Below are 19,835 nucleotides of genomic sequence, written 5' to 3' on the forward strand. Positions count from 1 at the left end.
TCCAGGGCCACGGGTCCTGTCTCAGCCTCCCACTGACCGCTCCTGCCCATAGGAGGCCACTCCCTCCTGGACCTCTGACCTCTCCCTTCTGATCCAGGGGCATTTCAGTCCAGAGGCTTCTGAACACCCGCTTTGGGGCTGCTTCCGCTGGACCGGGTCCCCAGGCAATGCTCTGCAGAGCGCTCGCCAAAGGGGAGCCCAAGAGCAAGCGCACGTCTTCTCCGGGAGGTCTGCCGGGCTTGCCTTCCACCAACGCCCAAGAGTGTGTTTTGAAAATTGGTCACTTAGGAGGCTTCCTGCATCCTTGGGGACAGAACCTGTCCAGAGTCCTCCACGTGCTTGGCACTCTCTTACAGGCCTGGTTCAGCCTGTGATGAAGCACGTGGGTCACAGCATGTGTGGTCCACAGCGGGGCATCAGCAGTGGCGGAACAGCCCGCCAGCCTGCCCCGGGCAGAGACCACTGAAGCTGCACCCTGTACAGCACGTCGGAAACAACAGGCCTCAGCACGAGGCCTGTTGCTGAGCCTGGGGTTGCTTGTCTGGCACTGGCGTGGGTGCTGCAGACTCATTTGCAGCCATGTTTGGTGAGCCACCTGGGAAAGCCCTTCACCCAGGTAGTGTTTGAGCTGTGTTCCTCATCAGTGTGACAAAACTGTTGCCTGCCGGGCAGTAAAAGCATGACCCAGTGATTGGGGATTTCTTCTGGGTCCACAGACAGAAATTCAGCAAAAATCTGAAACCCCGCTGAGATGGGGCCGACCCCGAGGGTGAGCCTCCTGGCCTTGGAGCTGGGCGAGCCAGAGCCTGGGGTGACCTCTGTACCTGCAGGAGCCCAGGTTTGCTCACGCCCTGCACACATCTACTGATCCGTCACTGCTCTTGCTCCACGAGGCATGTGTGATCCAGTGCACACACATCCCCACCAGTCCCCAGCGCCCTGATGTCTCAGAGACAGAGGGGTACACCTCCGAGACCTGGAAGCCCAGGATCGTTGTGTGGACATCATCAGAGAGAAGACAGGAAAGAGAGTGCTCCTGAGCCCAGCCGTCACCCCCAAGGATGCTTCTCAGGCAGTTGGGGCCCCAGCGCCTCCCAAGGCATCTGCACTGAGGGGCCTACGGTCCATGGGCAGCGCGGGCCCGGCCTCTGCCTTCAGGTCCCCAGCAGGGAGCTCGGCTCGGGGCGAGCTGTCCTCTCAATGAATGGGACTGTTTTGGAGGGAACTGAGGAACCGGCACCCAGCTTTCCTGACAGACTGAGGGTGCACACAGTTGGGGTCGTTGAATTCCCAGGACAGGGGCGGGAGAAACCAGCCCAGATGGCAGAGGAGACCCAGCGCATCCCGCTGCCCGAGCACCTCTGTCTCGGAGGCAGGCTGGACCGTCCTGCCGACAGGGACCACAGGGCTGCTGAAAATACTGTTGGTGAATTAAAGTGAGTGTTTTGAAGGAAAGAAAGCACTGTTTGTACGTGGGCAGCGTCCCGGCCTGTCGGCACGGGCGTATGGGCCTGCCGAGGGCGGAGGGCGCTCGCCAGTGCGGGGCGCAGGGCTGGCCGTCAGACCCACGCCTAGGCGGCCTCGCTGTCCTTTCTCCTACTTCAGTTTTGCCAACGTCATGGCAGCCACGGCAATCCCTCCTCCTGCTGCTGGGACGTCTTGGCTGTTTGTGATGGAGACCGGTGCGCTCCAAACCTGGTTTCTTATTTAGTCAACAGACACCACTTCAGGTCAGCATGCTGGCGTTTTCACCCCAGATTTCCCGCATTTGCTTGAGGCTTAATCATGTTCTTTGCACTGGGGACTGTGCACCTACCGTGACCTCGGGTGAATGGGGGTAACTAGGTATTGTTCCTTTGCTAACAATACCTGTCTTAAAGGAGATGATCAGTGAGCAACAGCTTTATAAACTCCAAAGTCGGCGTTAATACTTGTTGCCCCTAAAACTGGGAAGCCCAGTTTTAGTCCCCTGGTCTATGGCCCAAGAACACAGTATATTATTATTATTATTTACTATTTATTATTGTTATTTACTTATTATTATTACTGTTGGCTGCACTGGGTCTTCCATGCTTTATCTGGCTTTCCTCTAGTTGTGGCGAGCGGGGGCTGTTCTCTAGTTGCAACGCACGAGCCTCTCATTGCGGTGGCGTCTCTTGTGCTGAGCGCGGGCTCTAGGCACGCAGGCTTCAGGAGCGGTAGCCCCCGGCTCCATAGTTGTCACGCCAGGGAAGTCTGGGACACTGTGTGCGTGAAGCGCTGTTCCAGCCCGCCTCTGAGCAGGGGTGAGGAGATCTCACTGCCCGGGGTCCTCAGGTGCCAGGGGGGCTTCCCGCTCCTTCCCCTGGTCCCTGACTGTGTGAGGAAAGCCTACTCTACCTCCACCAAATGTTTTGGTAAATATTAAGCCCAGCTTATACAGTTAAGATAAGTATTTTTGCCACAAGGGATGACATAACCTCTTCCCCGTGCACAGGACTTGCCATATTGCAACCATGTCCATCTCAAATGTTTGTTTTGTCCCCAGAGGCCACTCTGCAGGGAGCTACCGCTAGCATTGTTCCGTCTCCGTCTCCGAGGCCGAGGTCCTGCTCTCCCCGTTACTGGCGGGGAGGCAGGGCTGTGTACTGGGAAATGTGCGGCTCTGGAGACAGGCCTCCTGTGGACCCCAGCCCTGCAGGGAGGTGACTCGGCGACCCTGACTCCTGGCTGCCCACAGAGCCTTCCTGGCCTCTGTGTCACTGAGGGTTAACACACGCAGCCAGTTACAGTGGCTTTTCCAAACCATCTCACCAGTTCCCCCATCAGGAGCCGTTTTCCTGGACTGTGAAAGGAGTTTTTCTAAAGCTTTAAATTCTTGGTTTGATTTAACCAACCAAGACCCGAAGAGCTGTGGCTTGTGAGAAAACCCACTGCACATACATAAGGGGTGACTGACCACTCATTTTCCACCATGCAGTTTTTATTTTTAAGAAGAATTAACTATGTCAAAAATACTGTAGGGAAACTAGCAACAAAGGAAGAAATATTTTGCACAGGGGAGCAGAAACAGGGCAACACACACACGGATCTTTTCTCAAGGGTGGTATTTGACCTCTCCCACCATGAGCTTCCTGAGAAAATCGCTTTGCGTCTGCAGACTGGAGACAATGAGGTTCACAGAGGGGAAGGCAGGAGCGTTTGCTAAAAACACGATGCTTGTTGCCATGGCAACTGTGCCTCACAACTGTTTCCTGAGCAGGATGGAGCTGGAATTCAAATGGGGTCTCATACAGATACCCTGATATTAATCAATATTCTTCATTAGAAATAGCCTCACTTACATGAAACATAAACATGAAAGAAGGAACGTTTGTTAAAATATGGTTGGCCATCTAAAAGTAGTTCTTGTTTATGAAGAAATACCAGCTTCTGTTTGGGCTTGGATGAGAGCAAGTGAGAGAAATGGAAAGTCATTATCTGAGCTAGCCCCAACTCAGTGGCTGCGCATGATTAGGAACTGGGATGAAAAGCATGCAGCAGAGGCCGCACAGAGTGTGTGGTCAGAGTTGAGTTTAGGTGGGGGCCCAGCCAGGCACCGCATGACGGACGGCCCCCGGCAGCTGAGCCCGGGGCTGGGGACCCGCCTGTGTGCAGAGAGGTGGGGGCGGGGGGAGCAGGCGCCGAGGTGTCCCTTCTGCCGGGGCTGCGATGCCCAGGGAGACCCTGCGGACACTTTCCCTGCACTGTGTCCGATTCCTGCGGCACGCAGGCAAGCGGCTCTACTGTCTTTCCTCACTGACGAGGGACCTGGGCTCAGAGAGCCTCAGTCACTTTTTCAGCATCACACAGTCATTGCTTGCTGGGCTGAGATTCAAAGGCTTCTCTGATCCTCAGTTCCTAACCCTACGTGTTTTCAGGCACATGGCCCTACTCTTTTTTCTAGACAAACATTGCAGCCATTGCAACAGAGAATGGTGGGGGCAAAGGACTGAGTGTGGAAATAACACAGAACACAGGCCGAGTTCTGACCCCGCGCTCCTGCCTGTCTGCCCTCTGGGTTCAGATGAACGTGTGCGGGCGCCTTGGACGGCGCGCTGCAGGCGCTGGGCGATGCCGGGGGTTGGGGAGGGGCTGGGGGATCCTGAGGTTGTGCCCTGCTTCCTGTGTGCGTTACTAGGTGGTGCGCCCGAGTCCAGTTTTGTCTGTTGTTTGTGGAAGCAGAATTCATCTACAATGCTGTGTTAGTTTCAAGGGTACATACATATACATCTATTCTTTTCAGATTGTATTCCCTTATAGGTTTTTACAAAAATCGAGTATAGCTCCTTGTGCTGTATATGGTAGGTTCTTGTCGATTATCTATTTTATACATAGCATTTTGTGTGGTTTAATCCCAGTTCCTAATTCATCCTTCCCACACACCTTGGCAACCATTAGTTTGTTTTCTGTGTCTGAGTCAGTTTCTGTTTGGTAAATATGTTCACTCATGTCATATTTTAGATGCCATATACAGTATAAGTGATACCATGTGATCTTTGTCTTTCTGACTTACTGCACTCAGTATGATAGTCTCTAGGTCCATCCGTGTTGTGCAAATGGCATTATTTCATTCTTTTTTATGGCTGAGAAATGAACCCAGTTTTTTTAAGGGGATAATATTTTGGTGTTAGAGTATCCGCTATGTGCAGGGCAGTGCTGTGAGTGCTTTAGAGATTTTTAACTCATTTAACAGCTAGAGTACACCTGTCACTGTTCCCAGTTGAAGCAGGGAACGGAGGTTAGTGGGGTGGCAAGGGCAGACCCAGAAGATGGCAGAGTGAGCCGGGACGAGCCGCCTGGCTCCAGCCTCTGCTCTCAGCCCCTCTCACCTCCTGTCCTTCTAGGAAGTAGAGTGTTGTGGAAAAAAGAAGTCGGTTAAAGTAAGAGGCCCTGGGACAACTTCCACCAAACGTATAAATTACAGAAATGGTCCCAAGTTAGGCTGTAATTGAATCAGCCTCGTTTGAGTTCAGTCTCTGTTTTAACATACCGTTCAAGTCTGTGCCATAATGTCAGTTGAGTCTAACACTGAAATGGACTCACACGAGAAAGTACTGTATAGGCTGAACGTTGCGTTAAAGCAAACTTTTCGAGGATGCAGAAGCCGGGTGGCTCACTGGGCCCTTCACCACGAACAGGCTGCCCATACCCACCACTCCAGTGCAGAAACGGCTGGGAGCCCTTCACCCGCCGTGGGGGTGACGGAGATCTGTCAGCTGGAAGGCGAGCACTCGCTGTGAGAATCACATACGATCAAATGGGGAGGTGGTGCAGAAGCAGAGACTTGAGGGCTGTTCTGACAGCAGCCTGGCCAGCCCAGAGCGCCCCGCTGCTGACGCCTGGTGGCTCTGCTCCAGGGGTCGTGAGTGCGGCCCCAGACCCTCGCCACCTCGCCCCTCGCTTCCATCACCTCGTCCGCAGCAGGCGGGGCACTGTCGCCCAGAGCCAGCTTCTGCAGACCAGGGGCCGGCGCCTCTCCACTTCCAGTGAGGGTCTCGGCACGGGTAAGACAGCCGTTCAGCTGAGTGGAGGAAAAGCCACTTGTCACTCTGTCCCTGTTTGGCACCTGGACAGTCCCCATGGAGCTGGTGGAATGAGTAAAGCCCACTTTTACCCTGTGTTCATCTCTGAGGAGTTCACTGGTGTCCACAGAGCTGTTTCATAACCCAGATTTTGACAACCATTCATTTAATCACACATTTTAAACTGCTACTTTTATGCCCACATTGGAGGAGTAACTTCTGAAATAGCTCTTAAAAAACAAACCCAACGTCAAAGGACCTATGTCTGCACAAAGACCTTCCCCACTCTGGGATTTTCTAGCCAAATGGTTGGTGCTTACTCAGAAAAATGAAAAGTCAGCAGTTCCAGTTCAAGTATGTAAGAGCCGCTGAAAGGAAATTTTCATATTAGAAATGTAATCCGAGGATAAAAATCAAGCTCAAAGAAACACAATTTCGAAGAAGTAATGTTTGACTGAAGAGAAATGTTAATATAATTGGTGTGCAGTGTTTATTGAGTGCTAATCTTTTCATTAAAATGCATTCTGAGTTTCCATAGATTCTAGAGATTTAATTATGGACATACTATTTATCATTGTATTACGTGAGTGCATAAAATTATACCTTACTCATGTCTGTGCTTTAAATAACACAAGTGTCTTCAGCCTCATCTTTCAATAAGTGTCACTGTTATAAAGGAAATTTGTTTTCCAAGTTAATTGTTGTTGTTCAGTCATGTCCAACTCTTTGCAACCCCATGAACTGCAGCACACCAGGCTTCCCTGTCCTTCACTATCTCCTGGAGTTTGCTCAAACTAATGTCCATTGAGTCAGTGATGCCATCCGACCATCTCATCCTCTGCTGCCCCTTTCTCCTCTTGCCCTCAATTTTTCCCAACATCAGAGTCTTTTCCAGTGAGTCAGCTCTTTGCATCAGATGGCCAAAATATTGGAGGTTGAGCTTCAGCATCAGTCCTTCCAGTGAATATTCAGGGTTGATAACACAGAGTAAAAGTGGGCTTTACTCATTCATTCAGTTCTCGTGGGGACTGTCCAAGGCACCAAATAGGGACAGAGTGACAGGTGGCTTTTCCTCAACTTAGCCGAAGGGCTGTCTTATCCGTGCCTAGATCCTCACACTATTGATCAGTTCAGCCATTAGGATTGTGCCTCTCACCTAGATTATCTGGCATCTAGTGATTTTTATCAGGCAGCTGTACTTAAGCCTTTTGCCATAAGTAAGATTTTTGAAAGTAAACATACATATTGGTGGAAGTTACTCTTCTTACTGTGATTTCAATTAACTTCACTGATCATTCACTTAATATTTAGTCTTTGCTAGACAACCATTAATTATATTGTCCTTTTAATAGTACAGATAATACTGGGTTAATACTGGGTAGCTCAAACATATGCTTTAAAAATAACTTAACCTTTTTCATGTTGCAAAAGTAATTCATAATCACCATAGAAAGTTTAAACAGCACAGATGAACATGAAAAGATACAATCCTTCCCCCCAAAGATGGCCCTATTTATGTTTCCTCTCCTCGCTCCCTCCCACACAAGGTTAATTATGGCATCAAACATCATTCTTTATTTCTACTATTTTAGCTTTATGTTTCAGGGTTATCTTTTCACATCACTGAGTCTTTTTCTGCAACATCGAGCTGGCATGACCAAAATGTTCAGGGTCACATTATTCAGAAGTGGAAATGATTGGTTTTTTAAAATTTGCACTCTTGGCTCTATAAAAAAGCAAACAGAGCTGTGGCTTCAGCCTTGTAGTTGACATACTTCTGACAGTTGTGTGGCTTTTCCAGTGTTCTGATCCTCCTGATCACACTGCATTTGTGGTGGAGAGAGCATGTCCCCACCCCCGGGTGTTCAGGATCCATGTAACTCCCACAACCTGACAGTGGACTTAACCAAGCCCAGACAAATGGATGCTTACACTCTGTTCTTAATTGCTAGCAATGCTATCAACTCCTCCAATTCTTATCTAGAAGGGAAATTGCAAGGATTTTCCTGTTACTGGAGACATTTCCACATTCAAGGCCTTCATAACCTCCTCTGTTTGACACCTCTCCTCTGGTGCCATTTCCATGGTGGACTTTGCACCCTTTCTTGGATTAGAAAGATGGACCCCTCATGGGACATTCTGAGGAGTCCTTCACATCATCACCCAAACTTTTTTTCTCATTGCTTCAGGCTTATGATCCCGTAACTTAGAGTTTTATTAACCACAGTCTCTTCTCTTCTCAGATACTTACTCCCAACCAGCCTCAGCATTTTTTCATAGCCACACCACCAACAGTTGAGACTTATACATCCAAATAAATGCCAAAGAAAATATGACGTGCTTTTGTTTAGTTACTAAACATCTGACTCTTTGCAACCCCATGGACTGTAGCCTGCCAGGCTCCTCTGTCCATGGGATTTCCCAGGCAAGAATACTGGAGTGGGTTGCCATTTCCTCCTGCAGGGGATCTTCCCAACCCAAGGATCAAACCCGCATCTCCTGCTTTGGCAGGTAGATGCTTTCCTGCTGAGCCACTGGAGAAGCCCCAGAAAATATCACTAAATAAGCTCAAATGCATAAACTTCAGGTAGCCATCTCAGAAACTTGGACCATTCTTTGCTATTCTTTTTAAACCTATTTTCCACGTAGAGATTCAGCTTTCTCATTCAGCCTTCTGTTCCCATCACTGCGTTTAAACGCCAGTGCGCTGCACTGATAGCCCTGAGAAAGTGCTGGACAGATGGCGAGGACAGCGACGAGCCTGGATTTCCGTCTTCACCCTGACTCTTGACAGTGCACCACCTTTTGTGCGCTTTTCAATCATCCCTCGAATGTCAGCTAAACATCAAACACTCTGGTGGGTCTGGCTGTTCAGAGACCATCAGAGCACAGTCTGTGCCCAGTGAAGCTCACATTCTCCTTCAGAAGCCGATGTGCAAATTGAACACAGTGCAGTTGTCTTATGAGGCCATACATAGTTGTTGTTCAATCACTCAGTTGTGTCTGACTCTTTGTGACCCCATAGACTCCAGCACACCATCTCCTGGAGCTTGCTCAAACTCATGTCCAGTGAGTCAGTGATGCCATCCAACCTTCTTGTCCTCTGCCATCCCCTTATCCTCCTGCCTTCAGTCGTTCCCAGCATCAGGGTCTTTTTCAGTGAGTCATCTCTTCACATCAGGTGGCCAAAGTATTGGAGCTTCAGCTTCAGCATCAGTCCTTCCAGTGAATATTCAGGACTGATCTCCTTTAGGATTGACTGGTTAGATCTCCTTGCTGTCCAAGGGACTCTCAAGAGTCTTCTCCAACACCACAGTTCAAAAGCATCAATTCTTCAGCGCTCTGCCTTCTTTATGGTCCAACTCTCACATCTGTACATGACTACTGAAAAAACCATAGCTTTGACTAAATGGACCTTTGTCAGCAAGGTGATATGTCTGCTTCTTAATGTGCTCTCTAGGTTTGTCATAGCTTTTCTTCCAAGGAGCAAGCATCTTTTAATTTCATGTCTTCAGGCACTGCAGTGATTTTGGAGCCCAGGAAAATAAAGCCTGTCACTGTTCCCATTTTCCCCATCTATTTGCCAAGAAGTGATGGAACCAGATGCCATGATCTTCGTTTTTTGAATGTTGAAGCTCTTTAGTTCCTCTTTGCTTTCTGCCATTAGGATGGTATCATCAGCATATCTGAGGTTATTGATATTTCTCCTGGCAATCTTGATTCCAGCCTGTGCTTCATCCAGCCCGACATTTCACATGATGAACTCTGCATATAAATTAAATAAGCAGGGTGACCCAAACACCCCTGGGCAGAGGGCCTCCCTGCTGTTCTGGTCCTGACCATCATCCTGCCTTGTTTCCTTCTAGGGATCACCCAGGATGAGAGGCCCAACTCCATGGTAACCTGACCCCGCAGCTTGGTTCTCAGTCCGGGCCGAGCCTAGGGTGGCCCCTGGGGAATCAACACTTGTGCCCAAGTGCGGTCCTCACCCGGGGCTGCCTGTGCAACCTGTCTGAGACGGCCGGGTCAGGGGGGCTGAGAGTGTGCAGTCTCATCAGCTCCCAGGACTTACGGCTCTGGCCCTAGAGCCACAGTTAGGAACGGGGTCACCAGGTGGGCCGTCATAACCAGGATCCCTCCTTGCTCTGAAGGCTGATCTCAGGGCTGGATCAGTGAGCGTGGCCTCCTGTGAAAACTTGCGGGAAGAAGGACCTGTTCCTGAAGCACGTCTCAGAGCTTGGCTGACCGGGGCGGAGCACGGCCTACAGGGGCGGGACTTGGCTGATGGGGTGGAGCTTAGCTTACGGAGGCGGAGTTGGATTGAGGCAGAGGGGAGCTTGGCTCACGTGCGGTGGCGGGGGGTGGGTGGAGTGCGGCTGGTAGGGGCGGAGCACGGCTGATAGGGGCGGGGCTTGGCTGATGGGGCGGAGTATGGCTGATGTGGGCGGGGCACGGCTGATGGGGCGGGGCTTAGCTGACAGAGGCGGGGTTTGATTGAGGCAGAGCGGAGCTCTCGCTGAGGCCCGGGTCGGGGGGGAGGGTGGAGCGCGGCTGATAGGGGCGGGGCACGGCTGATGGGGGCGGGGCTTGATTGAGGCAGGGCGGAGCTTGGCTCACACCGTGGCGGGGGGGCGCGTGGAGCACAGCTGACAGGGGTGGCGGGGGCTGGGGAGTGCGGAGCGCGGCTGACAGGGACGGGACCGGTCCTAGGCTGGGGGCCCGCGGGCGGTCACTAGCCTGCTCTGTGTTGACCGCGGCCACCTGGGGCCCTTCCTCACGTCCCCCCGCAGCCCCCACTTCCTTCCAAACTTCGTCTTCCTCTTACAGTCCTCTCCCCTGTAATTATCTGACATCGCAGTTCTCAATAATGGATGTGCAAGTATTCTGGGACCAGAAAAATGCTACAGAATGGATGTGCGAGGATGCCAGCTGTCGCCGCAGCTGAGCAGCAGAGAAAAACTCTCTTCTGATATTTGTTTCTCTTTCTACTCAAGCCTGAGAGACAGAAAAATGCGATTTGAACAACTACTTGAGAGTTAGAACTTGTACAAAAAAAATAATTCTTTTTTATTTTAAAAGAAGTGCTGTAATAAGCAGTCCTTTAAAAACTGCTTAGTAAACATGTTCTTGTAATTTTTTAAGTTAAAGCTCTGATGCATTTACATGCGTACCATCTATGTTTGAAAACTCATCACACCTTCAGACTGTAAACTTGAAAGTCCCCGTCATCATGAATTCCAGACCATTTACTTCTTGTTGATTTCCATGGCAGGTCTTAGAGTTACATGAGTAACACAGGTCCTGCTACTGCTGCTAAGTCACCTCAGTCGTGTCCGACTCTGTGTGACCCCATACATGGCAGCCCAGCAGGCTCCGCCGTCCCTGGGATTCTCCAGGCAAGAACACTGGAGTGGGTTGCCATTTCCTTCTCCAATGTATGAAAGTGAAAAGTGAAAGTGAAGTTGCTCAGTCTGTCCGACTCTTAGCGACCCCATGGACTGCAGCCCACCAGGCTCCTCCATCCATGGGATTCTCCAAGCCTTCCTGCCAGTGTTCTGCTTGCTCACCGCCTTGACCTTTGCACACACGTGCAGGTCCACCTTCTGTGCTTCTCATCACTCATTTGGTGCATAGCCACTGGTTTCTGTGTCATTTAATTTTTTCAATCACCCAGCAAGGTGCTTGTGATGAAGGTCACCATTGCGTATGCAAAGAGGCAGCTCCCAGAGAGGTTCAGGCTGGGGGGCCCCATTCCAGCTCAGTCCACCCAATGGTCTCACCCATCATCAAACCTTTTCTACCCTGATAGCATCCCTTGTGTCAGGAGTGTGGGGGGGGAAGGTGGGACGTTTGAGTCCTTTCTAGATTAGAAAGTCCTTTCTAGATTATGTTTTCCTGATTTAGTAACAATGTTTGTGTTAGTAGCTCAGTCGTGTCCAACTCTTTGCGACCCCATGGACTGTAGTCTGCAATGTTCCTCCAACCACAGAATTCTTCAGGCAAGAATACTGGAGTAGGTTGCCATTCCCTACTCCAGGGAATCTTCCCAACCCAGGGATCAAACCTGCATCTCCTGTATCTCTGGCTTTGCAGGCAGATTCTTTCTCACTTGAGCCATCAGAGAAGCCCTTCTCTTAATCCCAGTCAAAGGGAAAAACCAGATTTGGGCATTTATTCTAAAGCAGTGCCTGCCTCCCTGCATACACATCAGGGACACCCAACTTGAGAAGAGACTCATCTTTTTCAGGCCCCTCCATGGCACCTCCCCGCCCCCGTTGTTGGATCCAGGCTCTGGGCTTTGTGACTTGGGAGGGTGTTAGTATCCACAGGCCTGCGCCAGCCTTGTCCCCTGTTCTGGTGGCATCGCGGAGCAGCAGCCTTGACAGGAGTGCAGACGAGAGGGTTCTAAGGAGTGTGCCCCGGTTCTGGTCAGTGCACAGGCTCCCAGCCCACCTTCCAGGGAGACCCAGGCGCAGCTGTGCCCTCATGGGGGGCCACCCTGCACTGTAAAGAAGGCCTCACCACCCAGCCCACCTGCTCACACAGCAGCTGGCCCTACACCCAGGGCAGAACGTGAGCCCCGCATCCGCCAAGCTGGCGCCCTCCCAGCTCCCCAGGAAGCAGCCCTTGAGTTAGGGATGTTAGGGATGCATCCTTAACCCATGAGTTAGGGATGCAGCCTGAACCCGGAGATCCAGGAGACCGGCACCAGCCTGGGCGGAGCTCGGTGAGAGGGAGGCTTCCTTCCTTCATGTCATCTCTGCTCTGACGCAGTCGGCAACATGCAGGATCTGGGGTCAGTTTCCCTGCTGTGGGCCCGGCATGTGACACGTGGAGACAGGCTGAGGTCAGCCCTTGCGCACACGGACTCATAGCTGGTGACAACGTCTCTGCAATCAGATCTCTGCATCGGGCCCCGGCTTGGGGCCCATAAATCGTGAAAGCCGATTCCCCAGCTCCGTGGGGCTGAGGGCACACCCCCGACCCGCTCCAGTGGTGCAGCCCCTGTGAAAGTGCAGGACCACTGTTTTGGTGCCAGGGGATCTGTTATCCACGGATGCAGACTGTACTCACCTCAGATGGTGGAGATTCCAAGTCTGCCAGGCGCTGTGCATGGGTTCAAGTCACAGAGGTGAGAGAGGCACGAGGAGCCCACTGTTTGGAGAAAAGACCAGTTCCGAGGTTGTGCGTGGAGCCTAGGAAGGTCAGACGCGGAGGGATACAGGCGGGAGGGGAGTCTGCACAGAGGCAGACGTGCTCAGGGGTTGCGGTGAGGCCGTTCCAGCGGCGGCGCGGGGCACCCTGCTGAGCTCCGGGAACCGGGGCTGGAGTTCAGCCATGCGGTGGGTCAGCTCCCTGGAGAGCCTTGGGCAGCAATCACCATGAGGCAGTCTTCCCCTCCATCAGTTTTCTCTGAGCACGGAAGGCCATCTCTCGGGTATGCGTCCTGCAGACATCTTCAAGAGCAGCACAGGCCATAATGGAATTCACTTTTCTAACTAGGTTATTGTCAGGGTCAGTCTGTAATTCCTCTATAACACAAGTGACAAAATGCACCGTGTGCCAGGCTCTGTGCGAGTATTTGGACAGTCTTGTATTCTGGGCGAAAGGCCTGGAAATTAGGTGGATTATCCAGAGTGCAGTCATCTGCAAACTGAATTTGGTGACACCTTACAAAACATCTCATGGGGTCCCTTGAAAGAAGCAGCACATTGAATCTGCACCCACGGCCCCATGCGGACCAGCACCACCCTGGGTCCAGGTGTGAGAAGGATCAGAGAGCTTTCTCAGAGCCCAGAAGTTTCAAAATTGCCATCTTACCGTGTAATCAAAGCATTTGTAAGGGTCAGCAAGAGCGCAGCAATGAAAATGAGCTGTCATCAACAAATCGCATTAGAATGCGGGGTTGCCTTTTAGCAAAATGTGTTTGGAATAATAACCAGCTCCTGGGCATTTCAACACACTCCAGAAATGTAAAGCATCAGGCTGGAAGTATTTTTAAAAAAACGTTTTAAACCCCTCTCATTAGTTCACTTTGATTTCTGTCTCCATAGAAACTGGATATTCGAATGCATTAAGATATTTTTGTCTTTGGAGTTTTTGTGTGTCTTGGAATTTGGATGTGTGCACGCATGACCAACCAGATGCAGGGAGCGGGGTGTGCGGTGTGGACGGACAAGGCACACGGTGGGCTCAGCCGGAGGCCAGAGCGGAGGTGGCCCTGTCCACAGGCTGGCTCCGAGAAGGACAGAACCATGAAGTTTCTGAACAACAGGACACTGGCCGGGGAGGGGCCGGGGCTCCGCACCAGCCGGCCGTCCACGCCGGTGACGCGTGTCAGAGGATACTGCATGGGACATCACCCTCCGGGAAGGCGGCCTGGCTCTTCAGAGAGCAGCGACCACCTCCCCCACAGCATCTGCCCTGGGCGGAGCACGGTGTCCCTCCCAGTGAAACGTTGACGTTTTCAGATATGCTGGAGCCTCTCATCCTGAAGTGTGTTTGAAGGCTAGGAGTGAGCCAACAGCACAGACACGGGCTTGCGTTGTAGTGGGTGGTAGGGATTTGCTGAGGTGAGTATTTACTTCTAGGAAAGTAGGTTTTTCTCAAATAAAATGCCCACACGTCTCTGAGCTCTGTCGCAGGGGGTGAGCAGGAAGCAATGAAGCCTTTGCAGACACGCCATTAAATGCGCTGCTTTTATTCCACAAGTTCTCTGGTCTGTGTTCCAACTGCGATAGTTTTTTCTCTGGGGTGCAGCTCAGAACCTGGAGACAGTGGGGCGGAGAAGCCGTGGCTGAATCAGAGGCCAAGTCCTGCCCACAGCCTGGGGCGCAGGGCCTCTGAGACCGACAGGCCGGCCCCGCCCCGGGGAAGCCAAGCCCACCTTCCTGAGCTTACTGGTCCCACCGCCCTGGCGCTCCTGCCCCCCCAGAGCGCCCTCACCCTCCGGGTCCAGCCCGCAGTGACCAGCGAACCTGGGCAGTGGTGCCTGCAGGGAGGGCTCGGGGTCAGGCTGGAGGTGCAGCCGGGGGTGCCCCAAGCCCTCTGGTCTTCAGGAGTGAATGCTCTCAGGCCTCTGGGAAGAGCCGTGGTCCCACCTGCTTCCGGGCCGCCAGCCCATTGTCTGGGTCCTGGGAGGACTGACCTCAGGGCCCTGGAGGTGGAGTGTCAGAGGGGCCCGTGGAGCCCCGGCTTGGGCCCGTCCAGACGACAGCGCCCAGCAGCGCGGGCGCCGGACCCGGGCTGGGGAGAGGGGGTCAGGGAGCGGGCATGTGGACAGGGCGACCCCAGTGGTCCTAGTCCTGGCTCCTTCAGTCCTTCCTGGAGACTGCCCCTCCCATTCACTTCTTCCCAGGCTTCGCCGAGGCATCTGGATTCTTTCTTTTTGGATCAGCCCTGCTCCCCTCCTCAGAGCCCCCCAGGCCTCCCACCTGCTGAGGCCCAGAAACCCATTTCTTCCAGGGTGAAAGGTCATCTCTTCAGGGGAGCACTCCGACCCGCAGCCTAAGGTTCGTCACCAAGTGTCCGGAGCGCTCTGCACCTTCCGTGTAGCAAAGCTCCTCTTCCTTATCACTTGTGTGTGCGGTTGGAGGTCCCCCTGGGGACCAGAGCCACAGCCCCTCCCACAGGAAAGCTGTGACTCGCACTGTCGACTCCTAACCCAGCATCGATCCCCTGCTTTATTCTGAGGCCCCCTGCTCCTGACCTGTAGGTTTTTCCAGCTATTTTCCTGGATGAAGTTTCTGCTACCGTTTTGCATGTCATTCAGAAGAGACTTCCTCGCTGGTTTTGGAACAAACTCGTCCCTGGGAGAGCTGCAGGCTCTCAGCCTTGTGCAGATAGGAAGCCTTCCCCACTTTGCAGAACGCCCATGTGCCTGCTGACCCTGAGGACGGTCTTCTGATCGCAGACGGGCGTTGTAGGTTAGAGAAGCGTCTCCACACTCCAGCCTCCACCTCCTTACACGCTGCCAATGCTGCTTCTGCTCATTTTCCCTTTTAAATATGACCGAAGTTCTGTCAGTCTCACTAAATGAATAACACCGTGTGGGTGCTACAGCAGTGCTTTCAAGGCAATCACAGGACTGTTCATAATTGACTTGGGTGCCTATTCTTGCTGCTTGCAAATATGCGGAACTCAGGGTTGTTACAGTGTAGTTTCAGAAGTGGCCGATTTAATCATAAAATTGCTTTTAAAAATGACTGTGAGAAGGATCACCTTTCTGCAGCAAACTAAGCTTTTTAAATTAAAAAAAAGTGTGGCCACAGAAACACAAACTGCATTTATTAAAAAATAAACTGACACAGATTGTTGATGAATCATCTAACATCTGTGCTTGATCAGTGCCAGATAGCAGCCATCTCTGTACGTGAATTTGAGTGGGACCCATCGACAAGCCCAGGGTTTGCCATCAACCCGAGAAGCCCAGGCAGTAGCCCGGGGTCAGGCTCTGGCCTGAGTCCGCCCATCCAGGTTCCGGGCTTCCCCCGCCCACGGGCCTGCAGACCCTCGGCATTACGGCCCCCCGTCCTTGTTCCCATTGAGCTTCGGGTGATGTGGTAAGAGTCCCAGGTCTCGGGAGCTGCAGGATTCTTAAGGGCACCCTGTATTGAGCAGATCATGTATGTTAGCATGGGCATCTCTGTGTTTTTATCCTATTTTACTCATCTTGCTTGTGTACATTTTTAAAAGGTCCAAGTCCAAAGGATTGGTCTCAAGTTACAGTCATAATCCACACAAATGGTCCTTGGTCGGACACCATAGAAATAGCTGCAGAGAGAACCAGTTTAGACCCCCCCGCCCCATCCTGTTCTAAGCACTGCTCCAAGGTCTTGTGTGGGTTGCAAACTAGAAGAGAAGAAATGTAATGAGATAAGTATTCCAGCTGGTTAAACACTGCCTCCTAGAAACATGGGTTTATCCCCTTAATTAGTAGCTTTAAGATCTATTTTGAACACTAACAGGACAAGCTAATGGCAAGCTTTCACTTCTGATAAGACAGACGGATCCTTGGAAACATACTTTCAGCCAGCTTCGAGACAAACTGAGATCTGATATTTACTAAAAATGGCATCTTTCTTGCAGGTGCTTTCTCTTCATTTCAGGTTACTGGCCGTGTTTCTCCTCTTCTACGGCAAAGTTTATCTTCCTCGGTGAAGTACTCCAGCCCCCACCCCCTCATCCTGAAAGACTTCCTTGTTTTCCAAGCATGTCTTCACGGGAGCAAAGCGGAGCTGCAGTCGCAGGCGCTGCGCTCTCAGTTATTTTCGTCATTAGTCCAGCTGTGAAGGGAGGGCACAGGTCTACAGCTTGTAAAGTTGCTGCAGACAAGTGATGAAAGCGACCGCTCCTGTAATTGTGCCCGCTCTCTGTCTTCACAAGACCTCTGTGTTCTTCCTGCAGTGTGTTTGGAAATATAAATTTTAAAAAAATGGTGAGTAGTGTAGTCATTTAGGTTGGGCTAGTGTTCTGAATAACTGAGCATTTTCTCTCAGTGAGAATAAAAACTTACTGCATTTTCCGATTTCAGATGGAAGTTATTCTAATATATATTATTTCTCTCCTTTTAGTCTGTTGAAGGAGATGCAGTGCCTGCTATTTCACTGGCTTTGACCTTTTAAAATGGCAGATCCATGGTTTAACCAGATGCATTTAGACACAGGGTGTTTACTGGCTGATGGATAACGGCTCAGTTTCTGAGAGTTAATGAAACCCTAAAGTTTTCCGCAAGATGCTGTGCAAATGTGTCTGTACCCTTTACCAGCCTGAAGCAATGTCTGACTGTCCCATGAGTGTACTTGAACGGTCTTGAGGTTGCGAGGGCTGGATGTGGCAGGCGAATTCTGAGGAAAGCTGTTTTCTCGAAGCTTTAGTGATGGAGCAGTGATGGGCGGGTTTAGCCAGAGGACTCGGAAGGTTTGCTCAGTTCCCAGAGATTTGAAGAAGGTCAGGAAGTGGGGTGGGAAGCAGAGTCCGGGCAGAGGAGGGTGGGTTTTTCTGGTTAGGGACACTCAGGGCTGGACGTCCCTGTGTGTCGTGGCCGGTTTTCCGTCCGCTTCATAGCGGGGAGTGTGTGCTGGGCTGTCCTGACCCATCTGCCAAGGGATCACCAGCCACCAACCCCACTCCTGTTCGGAAGGCTTGATGCTCCATACCCACAATCAGCATTGCAGCTGGGGGTCCTTGAAGGGGCTCCGTTCTGAGAGGGTGTGCTTTGTCACTGTCGGGGAGACTCTGAATGAGCTTGGGTTCACGTCTTCACCAAATGAGCCACGTACCAAGCACAGGTTGTTTGTAAATTGATTGATGGGGTGAACACCTGAAATCTGACCGGTCCTGCCCCAGACCTCTCTTTGGGCTTTAAGTCCTGTTGTTTCCCTCATGAGGACAGTCAGTGTTGAGAAGCTGTGCTACTTTCAGACCTGTCGGCATTTAGTGGAATGAAGTGAATAACGAGACCCCATCCGGCACCCACAGACTGACACTGATCATAACCAGACAACGAATGGGAAGCGTGTGCATGGCCACCAGGAACCTCCTAACACCGCCTGGAAGGCTCCTGACTCCCGGACGTCTGCCCCCAGTCACTTCTCGTCAGAAGCATGGAGTTACCGAGATGGAAACATCGAGTCTATCAAGTTAAAATTGTTCTACATGTGAGACCCCCCACCTGAACACCCCGCAACCACTCCCCATGTCCTAGCCGCTTAGTATTGAACTTGTGCTTGTAGCTAATTGTTTTGATTAGCTGTGAAGAAACAAGTATTAGTGGAGTTTTTAATCACTTTAATTTTTTAAAACTGTTTAAACAAATAGTTATCCAAAACTTTACTAGGACTTTTTCATCTTATTTCACGTTGTCCTCATAATACCCCCGAAGATTAAGATGATAAAATAAACTCTTACAAAGCAAAGTGACTTTCCAGATTCTACAGCCAAGTTGAAGACTGGGGGGTCAGCACATCCTCTTTCTGCAACTCTCCCTGCCAACAATGCAGGGAATGGGGGATCACATCAAAACCACAGCTGACTCTCAGCACTTCAGGGTTCTCATGCTGTTTACATTATAGGAATTGTGAATTTTATTCCTTTCTATAGACAGATTCTGGAGATAACTTCTGGTACATTTTCGTTACATTGGATTAGGGCAGTATTTCCTCAACCTTACAGAGACGAAACCTCATCATCTACTTTGTTCAGTTGCTCAATCGTGTCCTACTCTTTGCGACCCCATGGACTGCAGCACGACACACTTCACTGTCCATCACCAACTCCCGGAGCTTGCTCAAACTCATGTCCATTGAGTCAGTGATGCCATTTAACCATCTCATCCTCTGTCATCCCCTTCTCCTCCTGCCTTCAATCTTTCCCACCATCAGAGACTTTAGCTTCAGCATCAGTCCTTCCAATGAACACTCAGGACTGATTTCCTTTAGGATGGACTGGTTTGACCTCCTTGCAGTCCAAGGGACTCTCAAGACTCTTCTCCAACACCACAGTTCAAAAGCATCAATTCTTCAGCACTCAGCTTTCTTTATGGTCCAACTCTCACATCCATACATGACTACTGGAAAAACCATAGCTTTGACTAGATGGACTTTTGTTGGCAGAGTAATGTCTCTGCTTTTTAATATGCTGTCTAGGTTGGTCATAGCTTTTTTTCCAAGGAGCAAGCATCTTTTAATTTCATGGCTGCAGTCACCATCTGCAGTGATTTTGGAGCCCAAGAAAATAAAGTCTCTCACTGTTTCCATTGTTTCCCCATCTATTTGCCATGAAGTGTGACTGGGGACTGGATGCCATGATCTTAGTTTTTTGAATGTTGAGCTTTAAGCCAGCTTTTTCTCTCTCCTCTTTCACTTTCATCAAGAGGCTCTTTAGTTCCCTTTCACTTTCTGCCATAAGGGTGGTGTCATCTGCATATCTGAGGTTATTGATATTTCTCCCAGCAATCCTGATTCCAGTTTGTGATTCATCCAGCCTGGCATGTCTCATGATGTATTCTGTATATAAGTTAAATAAGCAGGATGACAATACACAGCCTTGATGTACTCCTTTCCCAATTTTGAACCAGTTCTTTGTTCCATGTCTACTTTGTGGTACAGTCTTTTTAGGGAACTTGAGGTGGAGTCAAGAGTGAAGAATTATTAGCAGTTTTTAAATCGGGGATGAACACTGCAGTATCCTACAAAGAAACTGTTCAGCTGTGTTACCAGTGCATTTTCACATACGGTGTAACTTCCACACAAAAGTCTGGGGTGATAGAGATTCAAGAACACTCTCTATGGA

General features: G+C 50.8%; 1 protein-coding gene across 2 annotated transcripts in view; it reads left to right on the forward strand.

Moving 5' to 3' along the window:
* Positions 1 to 19,299, forward strand: part of LOC145518928 (uncharacterized) — a 480,773-nt gene extending 461,474 nt beyond the window's left edge. Inside the window, exons 5-6 of one of the 2 annotated variants that reach the window (XR_014063466.1) lie at positions 16,632 to 16,980; positions 17,117 to 19,299. Coding sequence is in view for 1 of the 2 variants with exons in the window: in XM_081524198.1 (XP_081380324.1) it covers positions 16,632 to 16,834 (203 nt within the window). In the remaining variant the exon portion in view is untranslated. Of the gene's footprint in view, positions 1 to 16,631 lie in introns of both variants that reach the window. The other variant, XM_081524198.1, reaches the window with a different exon arrangement.
* Positions 19,300 to 19,835: the final 536 nt, after the last annotated feature.

The sequence above is a fragment of the Giraffa tippelskirchi genome, chromosome 8 (genome assembly GCF_054371585.1).
Source record: "Giraffa tippelskirchi isolate mGirTip1 chromosome 8, T2T-mGirTip1v1.2.pri, whole genome shotgun sequence".
Taxonomy (NCBI): Eukaryota; Metazoa; Chordata; class Mammalia; order Artiodactyla; family Giraffidae; genus Giraffa; species Giraffa tippelskirchi.